The sequence below is a fragment of the Canis aureus genome, chromosome 22, assembly GCF_053574225.1.
Source record: "Canis aureus isolate CA01 chromosome 22, VMU_Caureus_v.1.0, whole genome shotgun sequence".
NCBI lineage: Eukaryota > Metazoa > Chordata > Mammalia > Carnivora > Canidae > Canis > Canis aureus.
Genome location: NC_135632.1, coordinates 20,155,228 through 20,176,103, shown reverse-complemented (window position 1 = coordinate 20,176,103; position 20,876 = coordinate 20,155,228). Strand labels below are relative to the sequence as shown.

Sequence of the window (20,876 nt, the reverse complement as noted above, 5' to 3'; positions counted from 1 at the left end):
AACTGCTTATAGTTCTGAACTCACCTGTACCATGTTAGGCCTCTGAGTCTTCACCTATGTGTTCCCCTCTGCCTAGAGTATTCTTCCCTTCCTTTCTGTCTAATTTTCATTGGTCCTTCAAACCTGGGTACATACTTCCGTACTTTGGGAAGTCTTTTCTAACTCTTTGGTCTCATTTGGATGCTCTCTTTCAAAATGGGCCAAGGGTATGAAGAAAGCCTTCACAAATGAAAACAAAATGTCTATGAAGTAAATAAACATGTTTAGGCACAATTTAAAATAATGCACTTCCTTTTTTTCATCTTTCAAATTAGCAAAGATTTAAAGAGTGGTATCACTCAAGGAGAAAATGGAGAAATGGGTCTGATCCCATCCTGATGTTGGAAGTAGAAATTTGTCATTTTTCTGGAGGAAAGACTGACCTTATATATCAAAGAACCCTTAAAATGTGTATGCAGGGGGATCCCTGGGTTGCTCAGCAATTTAACGCCTGCCTTTGGCTCAGAGCATGATCCTGGCATCCCGGGATCGAATCCCATGTCATGCTCCCTGCATGGGGCCTGCTTCTCTCTCTGTGTCTCTGCCTCTCTCTGTGTGTCTCATGAATAAGATAAACTCTTTAAAAAATAAAAATAAAAAATGTGTATGCATACATATACACACTCCTTTTGACTCAGCATTCTACTACTTGAAACATATCCTAAGAAAATAACTAGACATCTGTGTAATATGTATAAGAATGTTTATCATTGTTTATTGTAAAACAAAAACATAGTGAATAACCTGTGTAGCAGTGGTAGGTGGCTGAATTATTTTATCTGTATGGTAAAATATTGTATGTTCATTAAAATGATCTAGATCTGAGCACCTGGGTGTCACAGTCAGTTAAGTGTCCAACTCTTGGTTTTGGCTCAGATTGTGAACTCATGGTGGTGAGATCAAGCCCTGGTCAGGCTCTGCGCTCAGCATGGAGCATGCTTCAGGTTCTCTCCCCCCTCTTCCTCTGCCCCTCCCACTCCTGTGTGCTTATGGTCTCTCTCTCTCAAATAAATCTAAAAAATAAATGATCTAGTTCTTTCCTGACATGGAATTATATTCAAGAGATATTTATTGCTAGTTTGAAGTAAATTTTAAAATACATAGTATGCTTAAACTTTTGTAAAAAAAAATATACATTTATAAATTTTCATAAGAAAATGTCAGGATACATATCCATAAAAATATTAACTGGTTATTTCTGAATGATGATACGGATAATTAAAATGTTTTTTACTTAAGAACATTTTCTAACTTTTCTGAAAAGGATGTATATTAATTGTTAAGAACAAATGAGGAAAAATAGAAGCTCTACCCTAGTGCTCCTGATTCCCACTGTGCTTGCTTCTCTCATTGCCCTCAAATAGTAGGTACACTCGGGGCCATAATAATGAATTATTATGGGCCTGGTTCAGAGCAGAAATTGTTTGATGAGTGAATTTTACCAAAACAGCTAACAGTGATTGAGCCTTTCTTGTGTTTTAAGCATTTGACATGTTCACTTAATTCTCATGAAATGAGTAGTGTTATTATCTATGTTTTACAGGTGAAACAGGCTGACAGAGTTAACCAACTTATGTAAGGCCACACAGCTGTAAGTGGCAGGGTAGGGATTCAAACCCATGTAGCCTGCCTTATCTTAGAAACACAAGATAGCATGGGGGTTCTGAATTAGATAGATTATGATCTATCTCTGATTGAGACTAGTTGGATTAGATTCCATGTCTAGGATTCCAGAACAACTGGGCATCAGTTAATCATGGTCTAAATTAAAAAGGCAGAATTTGACACTCACAGTTCTGAACCAAATACCAGGGAAGTAACCTTGGTCTCTTTGGCATGTTTATAAAAAACTCAAATCATGGGCAGCCCAGGTGGCTCATTCTCCTCGAAGGGAGCCTAATGTGGAACTCCATCCCGGATCGAGGGATCACACCCTGAGCCAAAGGCAGATACTCAACCATTGAGCCACCCAGGCATCCCATTGATATAAGATGTTATCTTTGGAGGAAACTAGGGGAAGAGTACACAGATGGTCTCTGTACTAGTTTTACAACTTCTATGTGCATCTAAAATAATTCCAAAATTAAAATTTTAAAATAAAATTAAAATTCAGCTTTTCAGTTGCACTAGCCACAGTTAAAGTGCTCAGTAGCCCCATGTGGCTAATGGCAGCCATATCAGAACACATATAGAATATTTCCATCAACACAGAATGTTTTATAGGTCAGCCCTGGTCTAAAAGCATATGTCTGACTTTGGCCAATGTTCTCTCTTCCATAAGTATTTCAAATTCTAGTATCATATGAATACTTGTATTTTTTGTCATGTTACCTTATAAATTAGTTGTTTTGGTTATATCCAAGCTTAGAGAATTCCTTTATAATTTCTCAAATTTCAGAGAAATAAAATAGTCTTTGTTAAAAAAAAGTCTTTATGTTAATTTAGGAGTTTATCACGTTTTCATATGTGTCTGAATATTTAAATTTTCTAACACTCATGTATTTTGCCTTTGCACCAGTTTTATCACCTCTATTAACAACTGGATTAGGATATAGTCCTAATATCCCTCACATAGTTATACTCATGTACTTTCTTAGAAATATCCTTTATTTTTCTTTCCTTCTATCCTTACCCAAAAGCTCTTCCAAATTTTGGATTTCTGAAAAGGTGTATAGTTTTTCATGTTTGGTGTTATTTCTTCCCTGTCTCTTGTGCATCTTTTGGAAAGGTAATTCTTTCTATTGCCATGTTCTAGTATTTTGTCCCATAACAACTAATTCCTCTTTGGCTTCTTTGCATTTTCAGTTCCAAATTACTGGGCACTTCCTTTAGTATGAAACTTCTTTCTGCTTCAGTTTTATCCTTAGTGAGATCTAGTTTTATAGTCTTATATGAGCCACCATCTGAGATTTGAAGGCGAGGAAGTAGAGCATGACACAGTAGCTCCAGATCCATTCATGTAGCAACAAAGTTAGGACACTGAAGGACAAGAACAATAGGGAGTGACCCACCTGAGGAAAACCACAAAGAGAGAAATACAGGAATATTGGAATTAAGATTTACTATTTTCCTGGGTAGAAAATCTGAATATTATAATGATATCAGTGCTTCAAAATAATTCCTAAGTGTGTTGCAATTGGAATAAAATCCCAATAAAATTTTTCTTAAAACTTGACTATTCAAAAATTCATCTGGAAGACCATCAAAGAACATTTGGAGTATAAAAAAGAATAATAATTAGGGATATGGGAAGCAAAACCAGATAGTAAAACTTAATAAGGCAACAGTAATTGCAATAGTGTAGAACTGACATAAAAACAGAGTAGTCATTGGATACAGAGGGCCAGGAAATGTACTCCAAAATAAGAATTCAACAAAAGAAAGGGTACTTCATGAAATAATTATATCTGTAGTCACTAAGTCTCTAATACCTAAGTGAGCAAAGGACATGAAGAGACGATTTGCCAGAGAATAATTATAACAAGCAAAAAACAGTTTTCTAGGATTGAAGAAATGAAAATGAAAACAATAAAGTTCTCTCATTAAGGGGATAAAGATTTTTTTTTAAGATTTTATTTATTTATTCATGAGAGACACAGAGAGAGAGAGAGAGAGAGAGAGAGCGAGAAAGGCGCAGAGACACAGGCAGAGAAAGAAGCAGGCTCCATGCAGGGAGCCCGACTGGGACTCGCCCTGGGCCAAAGGTGGCACTAAACTGCTGAGCCCCCTGGGCTGCCTGGGGATAAAGATTTTTATTTTAAAATCTCACTGCCATCGAAATTTAGTGAAATTGATGCTCTCCTCTCATTTCAGTCATCATCTGAAGGATCCTTTCATTGCTTTACTGCATCATTCTTGATTTGGTAGTATCACACATCTATCCTTCAACAAATCCTATTGGCTTTAAACTTCTCCACTATTACACTATATCCTGGTCCAAGCCCCCAGGTCTTCTTGCCTGATTTATTGCAATAGCCCCTAATTTTCTTCCCTGCTTTTTATCTTGCTCCTTCATAGTCTCCTCTGAACACAGCAGCCAGAATTACCAATTTAAAATGTAAGTCTGATCATCATGTCATTCCCCTGCTCCGTAGCCATCAGTTGTTCCCCAGCTCATGCAGCAGATCCTGCATGTTTTAGACTTCTACCTTTTCTTTCTGACCTTACCTCCCACACTATCCCACTTGCTTTGTCTGTTCTAATCACTGTAGCCTCCTCAAGCATACTCCCACCTCAGGGCCTTTGCACTTATGGTTATTATGCCCGAGATGATTTTGCCCAAAATACCTCCACAGCCTGTTCCTTTTCTTCTTTCAAGTCTCTGCTCATATATCAGTAAGATCTTCCCTGACTACCCTTTATAACACAGCCCCTCTCATTCTTTCTGAATCCCTGCCCTGTTTGACTTTTCTAGAGCTCATGTCACCATCTAAGTTAAATGTTTACATGCATCTTGTTTTTCATTTTACAACCAGATTATCAGCTCCATAAGAACAGGGACTATATTTTATTCACTGCTGTATCCTTATCACTTAACAAGTGCCTGGCACAAGTAGGCACTCATTTATTGAGTAGATTGAACCTTTTTAGAAAGCAACTACAATATGGTTTAAAAGCTTGTTTTGTTTTGTTTTGTTTTTTTAAAGAGGATGATTAAATTCTATCCACTTGGTGACGAGAGCTCTGCATGTGGTAATATCTGAGAGGATAGGATCAAGGGCAGTAAATAAAGGTTGTTTCTCTCTCTTAGGTAGTAAGAAAAAATATGATGGGAGAATAATCTCCAAGTACAGAGGAAGTGTAGAATCAAGAACAAGTATTATGTGTTGGCAATCTTTGAGATTAGGATGATGAGATATAAGCAAAAGTTTAGTGCAGAACAGTCGCACAAAATAAGGTTGTAGGTGGATGGGAATGGATGTTGAAAGTCTTGAAAATAAGTCAAAAGAGGTAGGATGCATGATGGAGATCAGTAGTATGAATTCTTGAACTCTGAGGGATTAAAAAACCTGTCTGAATCTAAGCTTTTTGATGTCATGAAAGATGGCAAGGAGGGCAGGATAAGAAATACCAACAGGGAGGCAGTTGTAACAAGGCAAAGTGGAGGTAGTAAATACTCCATCCAGGTAGTAAGGAATGTGGGGCTTGATGAAATAAAGACATGAAGCAAAGATATGCGGTAATGTGGCAAAGAATACGGCTTGGTGTCTAACTGCATGTGGGATGCAAAAGAGGAAATAAAAGGTTTCCTCAGGATTAAGAAATCATATTTTAAAAATTGTTTTCTTTTTTCATTACAGGTTTCATTCACAAAACAATGGATCATTTAATTCTTTGGCGGATTCAGTTATCACAGTACTTCTATACTACCAACTAGGATTTATGGCAATAAATTAATGACAATAAATTTCTGCATCATAGAATTGCTGGAGGACTGAAAGAGGATTTTATATTATAAAAACACTACAGTATCATGATATTACTAAATAAAACTAAAGAGGACAATTATTAAATTATTAGACTTCCTAATTCAAGCAGACATGTGCAGTAGCTACTGTATCCCGACAGTTACCAAACCTCAAATTTAGATGGTTTTTCTTTGGGGGAAGGGTCATTATATTTGCAAGAAACCACTGAACATTGCCATCAAGTATATTTTCAGCTGAGTGTAAGTTAGGAGAATTTACTTGAAATAAGTTCTAGAAAATTCCGACTCACATCACTGAGTGGATTCGATATTATGGCAGCAACTTACAGACTTGTGGTCAGTACTGTGAACCACTACAGCAGTGTGGTGATAGACAGGCGTTTTGAGCAAGCTATACATTATTGCACTGGAACCTGTCATACCTTTACACATGGAGTTGATTGCATTGTGGTACATCATAGTGTTTGTGCAGACCTCTTGCACATCCCTGTGTCTCAGTTTAAAGATGCAGATCTGGACTCTATGTTTCTACCCCATGAGAATGGGTTTTCTTCAGCTGAGGGTGACTATCACCAGCAGGCCCTCGCAGGCATTCCCAGGGTCAAGAAAGGATCTACCTTTCAGAACACCTGTAACTTAAAGGACATTGCAGGAGAAGCGATCAGTTTTGCCAGCGGGAAAATAAAAGAATTTTCCTTTGAAAAGCTCAAAAACTCTAACCATGCAGCTTACAAAAAGGGAAGAAAAGTTAAGTCTGACTCATTTAATAGGAGGTCAGTTGATTTTGACTTGCTCTGTGGCCATTATAACAATGATGGGAACTCTCCATCCTTTGGTTTACTCCGGAGTTCCTCAGTTGAGGAAAAATCTTTGTCCCATAGAAACTCACTTGATACAAACCTAACTTCAGTGCTTCTTCACAACTTCTCTGAAGAAGACCTGGTTACTCAGATTTTGGAAAAACATAAGATAGATAATTTTTCTTCTGGAACAGACATAAAGATGTGCTTGGACATCTTGCTGAAATGCTCTGAGGATTTGAAAAAATGTACAGATATCATAAAACAATGCATAAAGAAGAAGTCAGGGAGTAGCATCAACGAAGGAAATGGCAATGATGCAATTTCTAGTTCTGATACTGTCTATGTGAATGTAATGACTAGGTTAGCATCCTATCTGAAAAAGCTACCATTTGAATTCATGCAGCCTGGGAATAATGAGGCTATAGATTTAACAGAACTGGTCAGCAATATACCCAGTTTACAACTGACTCCCTTTTCCCCAGTATTTGGCACTGAACAGCCCCCTAAATATGAAGATGTTGTCCAGCTCTCAGCCCCTGACTCTGGACAGTTTCAAACTATAGCACTGCAAGATGACAAACACAGTTCTAGGAAAACAGACGCAGTAAAATCCATTCCAAACAACTCTACAAATCCCTTATATAACTCTGAGATAAATGATCCCAGAACTATAAAAGATGCCCAGCTTCAATCACAGTCATTAACCATGAACTCTTTAGAAAATGTTTCTTCTAGTGACCTAATGGAAACCCTTTATATTGAAGAAGAGTCAGATGGAAAGAAAGCATTGGATAAAGGACAAAGGACAGAGAATGGACCCGGTCAGGATTTGTTAAAGGTAAATGAAGATAGAGCAGAATTTTCAGACCGTGGTACTCCTCTTAAAAAATATCCTGCCTCAGTGCAAAATGAAAGTGATAAGATATTTGAGAAATCAGTTAACCTACCTGAGGAAGATCTTAAATTAAAAGCTCCTAAAGTTGAAGAGAGAGACCACAGAGATTTTATGAATCCTAATAGTCAGGAAGAGATAGATAAGTTGTTAATGGATCTGGAATCATTTTCACAGAAAATGGAGACCTCTCTAAGAGAGCCACTTGCCAAAGGTAAAAGCTCTAACTCCTTAAATAGTCATAATCCATTGACTGGTCAGCTTCCTATAGATCTTGAGCCTAAATCTAAAGTCTCTTCACCCACCGAAAAAGTCTCCCCTTCCTGTCTAACAAGGATTATTGAAACCAATGGACACAAAATAGAAGAAGAGGATCGAGTCCTCTTACTGCGAATTCTAGAAAGCATTGAAGACTTTGCTCAAGAACTAGTTGAGTGCAAATCAGGCAGAGGGAGCCTGTCACAAGAGAAGGAAATGATGCAGATTCTACAGGAAACCTTGACAACTTCCTCCCAGGCCAATTTATCAGTCTGTAGAAGTCCTGTTGGTGATAAAGCCAAAGATACTACTTCAGTGGTTTTGATTCAGCAGACTCCAGAGGTGATCAAGGTAAGACCCAACAATCTTGAGTCCTGAGAAATATCTAAAGAAATGATTTAATGTGTGCAAAACTTATAAACAAAAACTATTTGTTAGCTATTTTATGTTCTTCTAAAGTTCCTGCCCTGGATTAGGTATGATTTCATTCAGTTCAGTGAAAAAACTAAAAAATAAGGGCTTTTGAGTCAGGCTGACTGATTTCCACTGCCCTCTTCACATGTTTCATCTTATTCCTAGCTCTGTGACCAGAGGAAAGTTACTTAGCCTTAATATCCTCATCTATATAATGGAAATATTAAGGATCAAGGATCAACTTATGTGGAATGCAAGCAAGTTGCCTTACACAAACTAGGCATTTAATATTAGCCTCATCCTCCCCAATCAACCAGTAGACCAGTCATTAATACATACATGTGTAGACTGTAAGGTGCAGTGTAGGATACAAAAAAAGGACATGATTTTTCAAAGACCTTAAAATCTAGTTAGGGAAACAAAACATACCAGAAACAGTTCATAAACATGTAGGCCCTTCTCTGAAGGTATTGTTAGTGCAATAGGGTCTTCACAGAAGGTAAAGACTAGAGTGTATGAAATTTTCTTCTTCATGCAAGTAGAAAAAAATATCAATCTGGGGTCATAGGATAGTAGTATTTTCAAAAGGCTATGAATCTATTCTTCTACTGATAGTATTGCTTTAACAAAAATCCCAGAAAGGCAGTTATCTTCCCACTTGTGTATATGTCTTAGCACAACAGTTATTTCTTGTTCATTTTATATGTCTTACATGAGCTGGTGATAAGCTCCACTCCACCTCACTCAGGGCCCCAAGGTAATAGATGCTTCGTGTTCCTGCAGCTGCCCCATTGCTCCATCTGGAATATATGGCTTGTGAGTTCACTGAGGAAGGGGACAAAAGCGATGTTGCCTTATTCCCACATGTAACGCACTTCCCTTCTACTCACAGTCCAGTGATTCCAGCCCAAAAGCTACGAAGCATATAGAATATACTTGGTGAGCACTATCTCCATCACATGAGTGATGTACCATACATGTATGAATTCAAACATAAAACCGATTAACAAAACAAGTTGTAAAATGATATAAATTATTTAGAGATATGTACATTGGACAAAAAGCAAAAAGAGAAATACCTGGATATACAAAATACAATATTCAGAATGATGATTAATCCCTGGGGAAAGAAGAGAGGTGGAACTGAGGATGTACAAGGGACCTTAGTAGTGTTAGTAATTTCATAATCTAGTGGTTGATCATAAGTATTTTTTCATATTATTTTTATGTCTTTCTGTATATCTTTAATGTAGTAAATTTTTTAAAAATTGGATATTAGGATGGCATATATGTGGCCAAGCTAAAAAGTAAATTAATGTTAATTTTAACATTCCCATTTATATTTTCACTTAAGTAGGAAAAAAAGATATATTGTGATCAGATGAGTAAATTTTTAAAAGATTTTATTTATTTATTTGAGAGAAAAATATAGAGCATGAGTGGTGGGGAGAGGCAGAGGGAGAAGCAGACTCCCCACGGAGCAGGGAGCTCTACATAGGGCTCAATCCTAGGACCCTGAAATCATCACCTGAGCCAAAGGCAGATGCTTAATTAACTGAACCACCCAGGTACACCATGAATAATTTTTATGTCATATTCATTTTGTGGCTGTTTTGCCCACATTTTTAGTTACCAGAGACAAGCACTTAAGTTTAAAAATATATATACTGAAGGTTATAAAATGATGATTTGGATCTAAATATTCTCAAACATTCACTGAGCATTTATGTGAAATTTCTGTGAGTCTCCTTATTCACTGATTCACAATTGGTAATATCTTTAGTTAACTTGGACAATACTGAGGGTAAGAAACTGGAAATTAGTTACCAAAATAAGAAAAAAATGCTTTCACGCACACAGGCAATACTGACATGCTTAATATTTTTTAAGAAAATATCTATACAGGGGATCCCTGGGTGGCACAGCGGTTTGGCGCCTGCCTTTGGCCCGGGGCGCGATCCTGGAGACCCGGGATAGAATCCCACGTCGGGCTCCCTGCGTGGAGCCTGCTTCTCCCTCTGCCTGTGTCTCTGCCTCTCTCTCTCTCTCTCTGTGTGTGACTATCATGAATAAATAAATAAAATCTTTAAAAAAAAAAAGAAAAGAAAATATCTATACAGGGCAACCCAGGTGGCTTGGCGGTTTAGCGCCGCCTTCAGCCCAGGATGTGATTCTGGAGACCCGGGATCGAGTCCCACATCAGGCTCCCTGCATGGAGCCTGCTTCTCCATCCGCCTGTGTCTCTGCCTCTCTCTCGCTCTCTTTCTCTCCCTCTGTCTCTCATGAATGAATGAATGAATGAATGAATAAATAAATAAATAAATAAAATATTTTTTTAAAAAAATATCTATACAACAATCTCAAAATGGTAATAACATAAGAAGTAACCATTCTTCTGAGCTAAGGCATGTTAACACATTTAGATGTATTATCCCACTATTTTCCCCCCAATAACCTGTCTGCTCATTAAAAAAAAAAAAAATACCTTCTCTGCTGGCCTATTCCAATGTCTAAGAATCATTATAACCAGAAACTTACTTTAATACAGTGTTTTGAATTTTATTTAACCCTTCTGTGAAAAAAGGGGAGAAAATTCTTCTAAAGGAGGTGAGCTTCAGAAAATAGAAATTGTAAACCTGACGCCAAGACTTAAGTCCTATGTAACACCTTTTCTGTGTCCCTAGCTGACAGCTCATGAGCAAGTTCCCCCTGAAACCTTCCCAATCTAAGTATGCCCAACTAAAAATCCCACACTGGGCTCTATTACTTTTCAATTTTTTGACAAGTATGGACTAAGATCAAAAAGTCATAAGATTCTCCCAGAGAAAGAGGAATTCTCTTGCACTGTTGGTGGGCATGCAAACTTAGTGCAGCCGCTCTGGAAAACAGTATGGAGATTCCTCGGATAGTTAAAAATAGAGCTACCCTATGATCCAGCAATTGCACTCCCAGGTGTTTATCCAAAGGATACAAAAATAGTGATTTGAAGGGGCACATGAACTCCAATGTTTATAGCAGCAATGTCCACAGTAGCCAAAATATGAAAAGAGCCCAAATGTCTATCAACAGATGAATGGAAGTGGTATACACACATACACTGAAATATTACTCAGCCATCAAAAAGAATGAAATCTTGCCATTTGTAAGGATGTGGATGGAACTAGAGGCTATTATGCTAACTGAAATAAGTCGAAGAAAGAAAAGTGCCATATGATTTCACTCATGCGGAATTTAAGAAATAAAACAGATGAACGTAGGGAAAAGAAGGAAAAATAAAATAAGATGAAAACAGAAAGGGAGGCAAACCATAAGAGACTCTTAACTCTAGAAAACAAACTGAGGGTTGCTGGAGGGTAAGTAGGAACAGGGATGGGATAATTGGATGATAGGCATTAAGGAGGGCACTTAATGTAATGAGCACCGAGTGTTATATGCAACTGATGAATCAGTAAATTCTACCCATGAAACTAATAATACAGTATATGTTAACTAAATTGAATTTAAACACAAAATTTAAAAAAAAAGGCTGTCCCATCACTTTTAAATAAGTCTCATCATAGAATAAAATAATTTTTTTTTTAAGATTTTATTATTTATTTGAGAGGGAAAGTGAGAGAGAGAAACAAATTCCCTGTTGAGCAGAGAGTGCGATGCAGGGCTCCATCCCAGGATCCTGAAATTGTGACCTGAGCTGAAGACAGATGCTTAACCTACTGAGCCACCCAGGTACTGCAGACTAGAATAAAATTCGATGAGATTTCTTCTTTAAAAAAAAAAAAAAAAAAAAAAAAAAGATTTATTTATTCATGAGAGAGACACACACACACACACACACAGAGGCAGAGACAGGCAGAGGGAGACGCAGGCTCCATGCAGGGAGCCTGACGTGGGACTCAATCCCAGGTCTCCAGGATCAGGCCCAGGGCCAAAGGTTGGCGCTAAACCGCTGAGCCATCCGCTGCCCTGATGAGATTTCATCTTGATAAAAGTTTAGAAAGTAATTTGTGAAAAGCTAATTTAAAGAGAAAGGTAATATAAAATGTCTAATTCCTAAAGATACTTAATGCAAGAAAATAAACACATCTTCTTTGACTCAGTCGCCTTCCCGCTTGTTCTTTTTTTTTTTTTAATCTTTGCTTCTTAGGAATATTTTAAATCAAGAGTCGGCAAATGTTTTCTATAAAGTGCCAGATGTAAATATCTAAGGCTTTGCAAGGTCACAAGGTCTTTGTCACATAGTCTTTTGTCTTTTTTTTTTTTTTAACAACCCTTTAATAATATAAAACTATTCTTAGCCCCAAGCCTTAAAAAACAAGTAGTGGTCCAGATTTGGTTCAGAGTATTTTGTCAATCCCTGTTTTAAACAAATAGAAAAGTATAGTGAACAATTAAAAAAGCACTCCTTATTACGTACCACTTAGCTTTTTGTCAAATATTAACATTTTATCATATTTGCTTTATTTTAGATTTTTGTTTAATTAGTATTTTTATTATTATCATCATCATTTTAAAATCATCTCAGATATAGTTGAAATCACACTGGTCCCTAGCCTAGTATCCTCTCTCCTTTCCAGAAATAACCAGTGCCTTGAATTTGGTGTTTATCTCCTGAAAGTTTTTATATAGTATTTGTCATGTTTTTATACTTATATAGAGTGAACAAAAAGTAGTAGGAAATAAAATCCAAGAGGTAGATGGGGACCAACTTTTGAAAACCTCTATGGTATGCTAAACCCCTAGAACTGGGAGCTAAAGGTTTTTAAGTGGAGAAGTCACACAGTATTTTTTCTTTTAAACAATACATTTTGGGGGGCACCTGGGTGGCTTAGTCAATTAAGTGTTTGCCTTCAGATGGGGTCATGATCTCAGGGTCCTGGGATCAAGCCCCATGTCGGGCTTTCTGCTCAGCGGGGAGCCTACTTCTCCCTCTCTGTCTATGATTCCTCTTCCTCTTGCTTTCTTGCTCTGTTGCTTGCTTTCTCTCACTCAAATAAATAAGATCTTTAAAAAAATAATACTTTTTTTAAAAGAATAATAAGGGGTGCCTAGATGGCTCAGTCGGCAAAGCGTCTGCTTTCAGCTCAGATCATGATCCCAGGGTCCTGGAGTCGAGCCCCACATGGGCTCCCTGCCCAGTGGGGAGCCTGCTTCTCCACTTGCTATTTCTGTCTCTCTCTCAAAGAAATAAATAAAACCTTTTTTAAAAAAATAAAGGATAATAAATGTTAAATAGGCTTTTATTTTTCTTCAACTTTTTAGACAGTGAAAAATCTACCAGTTCAAAACACTTCAATTAAAAGCTTTATGTAATGGGGCATATAGGAGGTGTGTTGATGACTCCCTGAGAAGAAAGATTGACTTGACGATATATTTTTTTAAGATTTTATTTATTTATTCATGAAAGACACACAGGCAGGAGACATAGGCAGAGGAAGAAGCAGGCTCCATGCAGGGAGCCCGATGAGGGACTTGATCCCAGGACTCCGTGATCACGCCCTGAGCCAAATGCAGACGCTCAACTGCTGAGCCACCCAGGCGTCCCAAGACTTGATGATCCTAATATGTTGTTAGTATTTTAACATGTGTTTCAAAATAATTTCTCAAGAGTGAGCAGTATTTGTTGTCCAGACATTTTTTTGTCCAGAAATAAAATTCAAACTTGTATTGAGAGAGATAATAAAATAGAAAATATTAGTATGGTATTGAGAGATTGATCCCTAGATATTAGTCTAGATCAGGATTAGCAACCTGTGGCCGAATGACTAAATCTGACCTATGACCTACGTTTGTAAATAGTTTTATTAGAACACAGCCACACCCATTTGTTTACATATGATCTGACTGCTTTTGTCTTCTACCTACTAAATTGAGTAGAGACCTTAAAGCCTGAAATATCTACTATCTTTTATAGTAGGCCATTTATAGAAAAAGTTTGCTGACTCCTCATCTAGATATTATTTGATGGTAGATCAGCAAAAGATTTTTGATGAGGTTCAGTATAATATTTTGTTAAAGGCATTGGATATCTTGGAAACATCATTAAATATCAGTAGCAAAAAACTGCCAACGAATGTCAGCAGTCAAATATATACCAATAGAAATAGCAAAATAAATAAGGCCAGTGTTTTGAAATTCTTCCTCATGAGTTCTGACATGGGTTTTGATCTACATAGCTTTTTCCCCATTTTCCTCCCTAGTCATGACCCATCTCTGACTTTCCCTCTTGGGGAAACCGTTTTCCTTTTTATCCTTTTCTGTCAAGTTATTGATATCCTTTAGTACAAGCTTTAGTACATGATTTCTTCACAAAGCCTCTAGGTGACAGCATACAACCCTGTAGACTCTAGAATAGCTGAGGTATGAAAATGGCCTGAAAATGAGTTGAATAAGAAGAGAACAGCTGTGGAGGAGGGAAAGGGGGATGTGTCTGAGCACTCAGAGGGTTTCATTATTTTGAATGAATGAATTACTGAAAACATGTTTTTGACATAGGAGATAATACAATTTTAAAAAAACACTTAGAAACTATACTGCTTTGGGAATTCACATAATAAATTATATCTTAATTCTGTGTTTAATTACCACCAGCATGGCAGCCCTGGTGGTTCAGCGGTTTAGTGCCACCTTCAGCCCAGGGCCTGATCCTGGAGACCCAGGATTGAGTCTCATGTCAGGCTCCCTGCATGGAGCCTGTTTCTCCCTCTGTCTGTGCTTCTGTCTCTGTCTCTCTCTCTGTGTGTGTCTCTCATGAATAAATAAATAAAATCTTTAAAAAAAAAAATTACCACCAGCAGATGTTATTACAGTTCTTTTTGGTTTGTTTTTAGCCAAATGGAGCAATAGCCTGGTAGCTGTTATTCACAAGTTAAAATAATAAGACCTAGCCTCCCTTGAAAATTATCTTTCCTTAATTTTAGTTAAAAAAAAAAAAAGGAAAAAAATTTCTGTTATGGTTTGCTTCAATTGAAAGAATGGAGGAAATCGGGCAGGATTTTACCAATGAAATAAGAATTTAAGGTAAATAAAGAGGAATTTTTTTTTAAGCTCTATAATATTTAAGTCTAGTGAAAACTTACAAATTTCAACTATTGTGGGGAAAAACTGTGTGAATTACTAAAAAGTACAAATTAAAATTCCAGTATTTTTAATAAATAGCTGTATTAATTTCAAGAATAGAGATTAAAACTACCATCAAAGTATTGCAAGTGTGAACGTCAGCTAGACCTATTTCAGTAATGAAGTAGAGATCATTTATAGTTTGTTAAAAAAAAATAAAGACAATTTAGGTGATACAAACTTTTTTTTTTAACACTTCATGACGTGGACAGTCTCAGAGAACTGCAAAATGGGGCATAAGATAAAAAGCTTCTATAAGCTAGAAAATAAAGAATAAGCAAGAGCGAAATAGAAAACATCTGATTGGCTGGGGCCACATAGTCAGCCTTGTCTGGCATGAGAAGGCCCAGAGTTGGCTCGGCATTGGAGAATTGGTTATGTGAATATACTGTGTTTCTGGTCAAGCAGAACATTTATAGGGACACAAGTTACCTAAGTTTTGCTTTGCTAGGTGGCACCCCTGGCAGGAACAGCTCTGCTTGGGGCCTCAACATTTATTTCCACAGTCCACTTGTTTGATCATCCTCTTGACCATTCTAGAGGTTTGATCAAAAATACCAGTCTTAGGGCAGTCCCGGTGGCTCAGCGGTTTAGCGCTGCTTTCGGCCCAGGGCATGATCCTGGAGACCAGGGATCGAGTCCCACATTGGGCTACCTGCATGGAGCCTGCTTCTCCCTCTGCCTGTGCCTCTCTCTCTCTCTGTCTTTCATGACTAAATAAAAATAAAATCTTTAAAAAAAAAAAATACCAGTCTTAGCCTGAGTCTCAGTTACCATCACCTCTTCAAATCTTAGTGTAGTTTTCACAAGAGATGATGTCAGGCACCTATTCTAGGAGTTGCTCTTGTTCTTCTGTTCTCTTTTGTCATTCCAGTCCAAGAGAGACCATGTCAGCTGGTCAATGGCTCTCTACCGCATTTAAAATTTTGAGAATGCAGTATATTAGGGAGAAAATTATAATATAATATTTGGGGTGCCTAGGTGGCTCAGTTAAGTGTCTGCCTTCAGCTCAGGTCATGACCCAAGGTCCTGCATTAAACCCTGCATTGGAATCCCTGGCAAATGGGCAGTCTGCTTCTCTCTGCCCCTCTCCCTCTGCCCTTCTCCCTGCTCATGCTCCCTGCCCCCCAAATAAGTAAAATCTTTTTAAAAATCTTTTGAAATCTACATTATTTATATAAATAACATGAGTGTAATATAATAACAGTTTTTGGCAATAAAACAATCCCATGGTTTGGACAATGCATATGAGCCAGGTTACCCATAACCGAAACCAGCTAGAATCAAGTAAATCAAAAAATGACCCCCAAAGGGTAGATACATCATTAAGCCAGTTGGCATGTTTATGTATTTTGTGTAACTGTGTCTCCACTCCCCCAGAAACATTTATCCAGTGAGCTTGTTTCAGAAAAACTGAGGCATTAGAAATCAGGGGAAAATATGTAATGGGCAGAAAGAACTGCAGGATTATCAGCATCTTGGAAAATCCAACAGGTGGGATTTAGAAAAATGATGGTCCAACAGGGAAGGAAGAAAATTCTTGATCCAATATCTTGGGTGGTAGCAGTCAGCCTCCAAGTCAGCTACTTCTTCCTAGTCCGTTGGATTTTGAGGTCTCTGGCATTTGCACAGAACCAGATGTTGGATAGAGCTTTCTTCAGTTGTGAAATAGGCACCTAAGATTTGATACCTTGTAATTGGGCAGCACTGTTGGTGGTTAAGAGTACTTGGTAGGGTCTTTTCCTTGAACCTCAGCTTTACAAAAGCAGTAGAGTAAAACAATAACTATCCTTAAATGACAAAAGACTTAAAATGCCCATGATTAAAGATCTGATGAGAATTTACTATATTAGAAGTAACAAGGAAATTTGGTTATTTCTGTAACATATACTATTTTAAGATAACTGGAATTATGACTGATAATATATCATGACATATCAGATTTTTAGGAATTTCATAAAATTTCTAGAACACTTAATAGCATGCACCCATACAAATATAACCTAAGAAGGTTTATTATCATATATTTGACTGAGTTTCCTCTGTGATTTAACATCTAAAATAAACTCAATTAGTTTAGCATCTCTTTTTTACTAGGTGGGAGACAAATCCCTTGAGATTTTCCAGGGACTCTAGCAAATTTTAAAGTCACTTTGAGGTTTAAAAAAAAAAAAAACAAACTCCATTTAGAATTTGATTTGGGGAAGTTATCAAAATGTCAGGTCTGACTGAACATTAGAATAAATAGCATCACAGGTCATGATGAAATACTTGTCTATTTAACCAAATTAACAGTAGATTTTAAAAGTAAATACATAAGGTTGCATAGTTGTGAACAAAACTTAGCCCTTTTGATAATGAGAAGACTAGGTTTTTTTAAATAATCAAAGACCTGAAAGAGACAATGTGAAACAGCAGATTATTTTGGTAAGAAAAAAGTCTGCTGACCAGGCAGATTACTTAAAAGGGAAAGAAAAACCTTTGGTTACAATTTTTTTTATTAAGAATAGACCAATAATCTAAGGAAACACTTTGTCCTTTTAACAGAGAGAAATCCAAATTCTAGTTTTGTATCAGTGCATCAAAGATATTAAAAACTTTTTTTAACTCATTTTTTTTTTAACTTAAATCCATTCCAATCTTAGCCAGCTTGAGCACACATAAAATTCCTTCCTCAGGATTCCTTTTCCATACACTTTCTACAACTCTTTTATATCCATTCAGATTTTGTCCCAATTTTTTTTCCTTATTCTGGAATTATTATTTTACTTTTGAACAACAACAACAACAAAACCTCATGTCCTTCATACCCTATCCAAAGACACATTCTACTTTCCTTACCAATTTTTAATATACAGTTTTCTTTTACCCTTATTATTCCAGTAATTTCAATTATTAATTAAAATTCTTAATTTTTCAATGTGGCACAACATGTGTTTACTAATAGACCCAATTATTTTAGTTACTCTGTAAAAGAAAACCAAGTTTCAGTGTTCAGTAAATCTCAGTAATTTATCTTACTTGGAAATGATCCATATTCAGTGAAGATCTATAACTTAATTCGGTATAATCTTAAGGTGTCAAGTTACCAAAAAGATTTTGGAAACTATTTTTAAGTAGACCTACTATAAAGCATAATTATTATTGAGAAGTGCATTTATAAACTTTAACATACATCTATTTAAGTGACTTGTTCTTCTCATAATTATGAAACTTTCATGAGGCATTGAGCAGTTAGCCATCATCTTAAGTTATCTTTCTGGCTGACAGATTTTTGCAACAGAGATAACATGAGCTCTTTTGACTTTTAGTAAACCTAGAAAGAATAAGAGTTGTATGTTTGCATTATATTTAATATTGACAGTTCTAAAGACATGCTTGTCTTAGGTTTTTTTAAATATTTTTATTTATTTATTCATTAGAGATGCAGAGAGAGGCAGACACATAGAGGGAAAAGCAGGCTCCTCTCAGGAAGCGTGATGTGGGACTCGGTCCCTGAACTCCAGGATCAGGCCCTGAGCCAAAGGCAGGTGCACTTAACCGCTGAGCCACCCAGGCGTCCCATGCCTGTTTTAGTTAAACCAACAAACTTAAACTAGTTTTTCCTCCCAAAGATTATCCTAGATCATGTGAACTTGAAAAACATTTGGGTTAGTTTCTGTATTTCTGAGAGTGTGTTCTTGATTCATATAAACACTTAAGTTTTTTTTAACCAATAGAGCTTCTTTATAAATTCATCTTGGCAGTACTATCTGGAGGTAGAAAAATATCAACCATCTAAAACATATAACCATAGACATACATAAACATATAGATAGACACAAACACGGATCTTACAGGTTTTGTTTTAGAAATTTAGCCATGAGATAGGTATAACAATGCAAAATTCACTCGTTTTTTTAAAAGAAAAATTGGGTCCAATTGTGTTTCTGGCAGAAGGGATAAATTTTAAGGTTACCTGCATTGATGGCTGGCTAATATTTGTAGAGAAGCGTTAAGATTTTTTTCATTCACTGAGTTTCCAAATAGCCTTTCCTTTTTCCCCCTCCTTCTGATAAGAATTACCTTGGTTCCTAGGGAAGACCAGATAGAACAATTACATCTCAAAGGCAGAGAAAGAATACAAGTTCCTCCAAAAAGGACTTCTGTTTCCAAAGACCAGAATTTTTATGATATGCACAAGCCTTTTGAAATGAATAGGGGAGCACTGAAGATTGGTATAAAGCACAGTTGGGCTTTTTCTGTTTTCATAAAGGTTCCATTTATAGGACGTTTGCTTTTAATTCCTCAAAGAATCAAGTTGTAACCCGAATGACATTAAGATATTGACATACCCATCCAACTACATTATCTTCAGTTTGCTACTTTGTATCAGGGAAATCTTTAAGCTAGAAATCAAAAGATTTCTGTGTTCTAGATTTAGAGCTGTTTGTCTTTGGAACGTTTTCCTTCCCCTCTGGGTATGTAGTTTTATTTAGCCTAGGGGAGAAAATCTAAAGAAAAAGTTCTATCAGGCTCTGAATATCAACTTCCAGTTTGGCCAGCTTCTGACCATAGAGCTACTTAAAAAATATTTTCAAATATCTTGTCAGGTTTCAGCTGGGGCAAACAATAAATATCCCCAGCAGTATGAAACAACCCCTTGGATGCAAGAGGCATCCCCAAGAGGGTGCTAAAGATACTACCCTCCCAAGATCCAGAGCCACTCCCAAAGATAGCCAAAAGAGAGAAAGACAGTTCCCCCAAGAGCTGACAGCAATTGGTAGGACCCTAGGCACAAATGGAGTGCAACCCATATTTTTCCAGCCATTTATTAGGCTTGCAGTCTGATGGTTGACCTGCCTGCATATACAATAGTAGACAACCTGGGTGTGCAAGATAGGCAGAAAACTAAGCCAAATTCTGCAGACAAATAAGGCAGTAGCTGTCCCTGCGAAAGAAAGGATCGACAAGCAATGGGTACCCCCAAACCAAATTCATTAGAGAATGCGTTTAGAAAGGAGGAAACAGTGAAATTTTACCTTCCTTTCTCTACTGAACACCACAGAGATCCAGAGCCAACCGTGGTAAGAGTTCTCACTCTTTGCTGGCTTCTGCAGTTTTCCTAAGATCTTTCTTATCTGCAGGCTAATCCTGGGTCTCTTGGTGCCAAATTAATAGCTAAAGAGGAATGTGCTGCTCAGGTGGGTACTTTGTGATGTTTTACAGTGTACCTTGCTGCACAGTCTTCTTGAGGTTGGCAGCTGACCTAGTGTCAATCTAACCCATTCCGTGACCAACTTATCCTAGCACAAGAGTCTTAGACTTAGGTGATGAGTACTCTAACAGATTTTAAGTGCTTGACTCGTGCCCACAATTTTGTGGCTTTGGTTTCTGAGATCCCCTGGCAGTAGATTTACTATTCCCTTCACCAGAAGATTTCTTTTTAGTGACAGACATTCTATTGACTTTTTAAAAAATTATTTATTTATTTATTCATGAGAGAGAGAGAGAGAGAGAGAGACAGGAGGAGGGAGAAACAGGCTCCATGCCGGGAGCCCGACGTGGGACTCGATCCCGGGACTCCAGGATCGCGCCCTGGGCCAAAGGCAGGCACTAAACCGCTGAGCCACCCAGGGATCCCCCTCTATTGACTTTTAATAGTCTACTCATGCCTACTTAGATTTTTATTTTGATAGGCAAAACAGTTCAAATTTCTTCTCTTATTTTCCCATCAATCAGACATGATAAGCCTTTTTGGAGCCCACAGCCTAATAGGGGAGGTGAGCTCTCCACTGGGATGCAAAGGAGAAAGAATAGATTCCATCCATAAGAGAGAGACAGATGAAGTCCTACAGGAACTCAGAGAAGGGAGAGGGAATGTCCCAGCTTGTGGAATTCAAGGAAGTTTCTCTGGAGGAGAAAGCATTTGGATATGGATTCTGTA

At 37.3% G+C, this 20,876-nt stretch overlaps 1 protein-coding gene across 5 annotated transcripts in view; it reads left to right on the top strand.

Annotated features, from left to right (window-relative positions):
* PPP2R3A (protein phosphatase 2 regulatory subunit B''alpha) overlaps positions 1–20,876 on the top strand; it is a 193,853-nt gene that overhangs the window by 40,534 nt on the left and 132,443 nt on the right. For all 5 annotated transcript variants that reach the window (XM_077865041.1, XM_077865042.1, XM_077865045.1 and 2 more), the window contains one exon: positions 5,340–7,771. In XM_077865041.1, coding sequence (XP_077721167.1) covers positions 5,780–7,771 — 1,992 coding nt within the window. In that variant the 5' untranslated portion in view covers positions 5,340–5,779. The remainder of the gene's footprint in view (positions 1–5,339; positions 7,772–20,876) is intronic.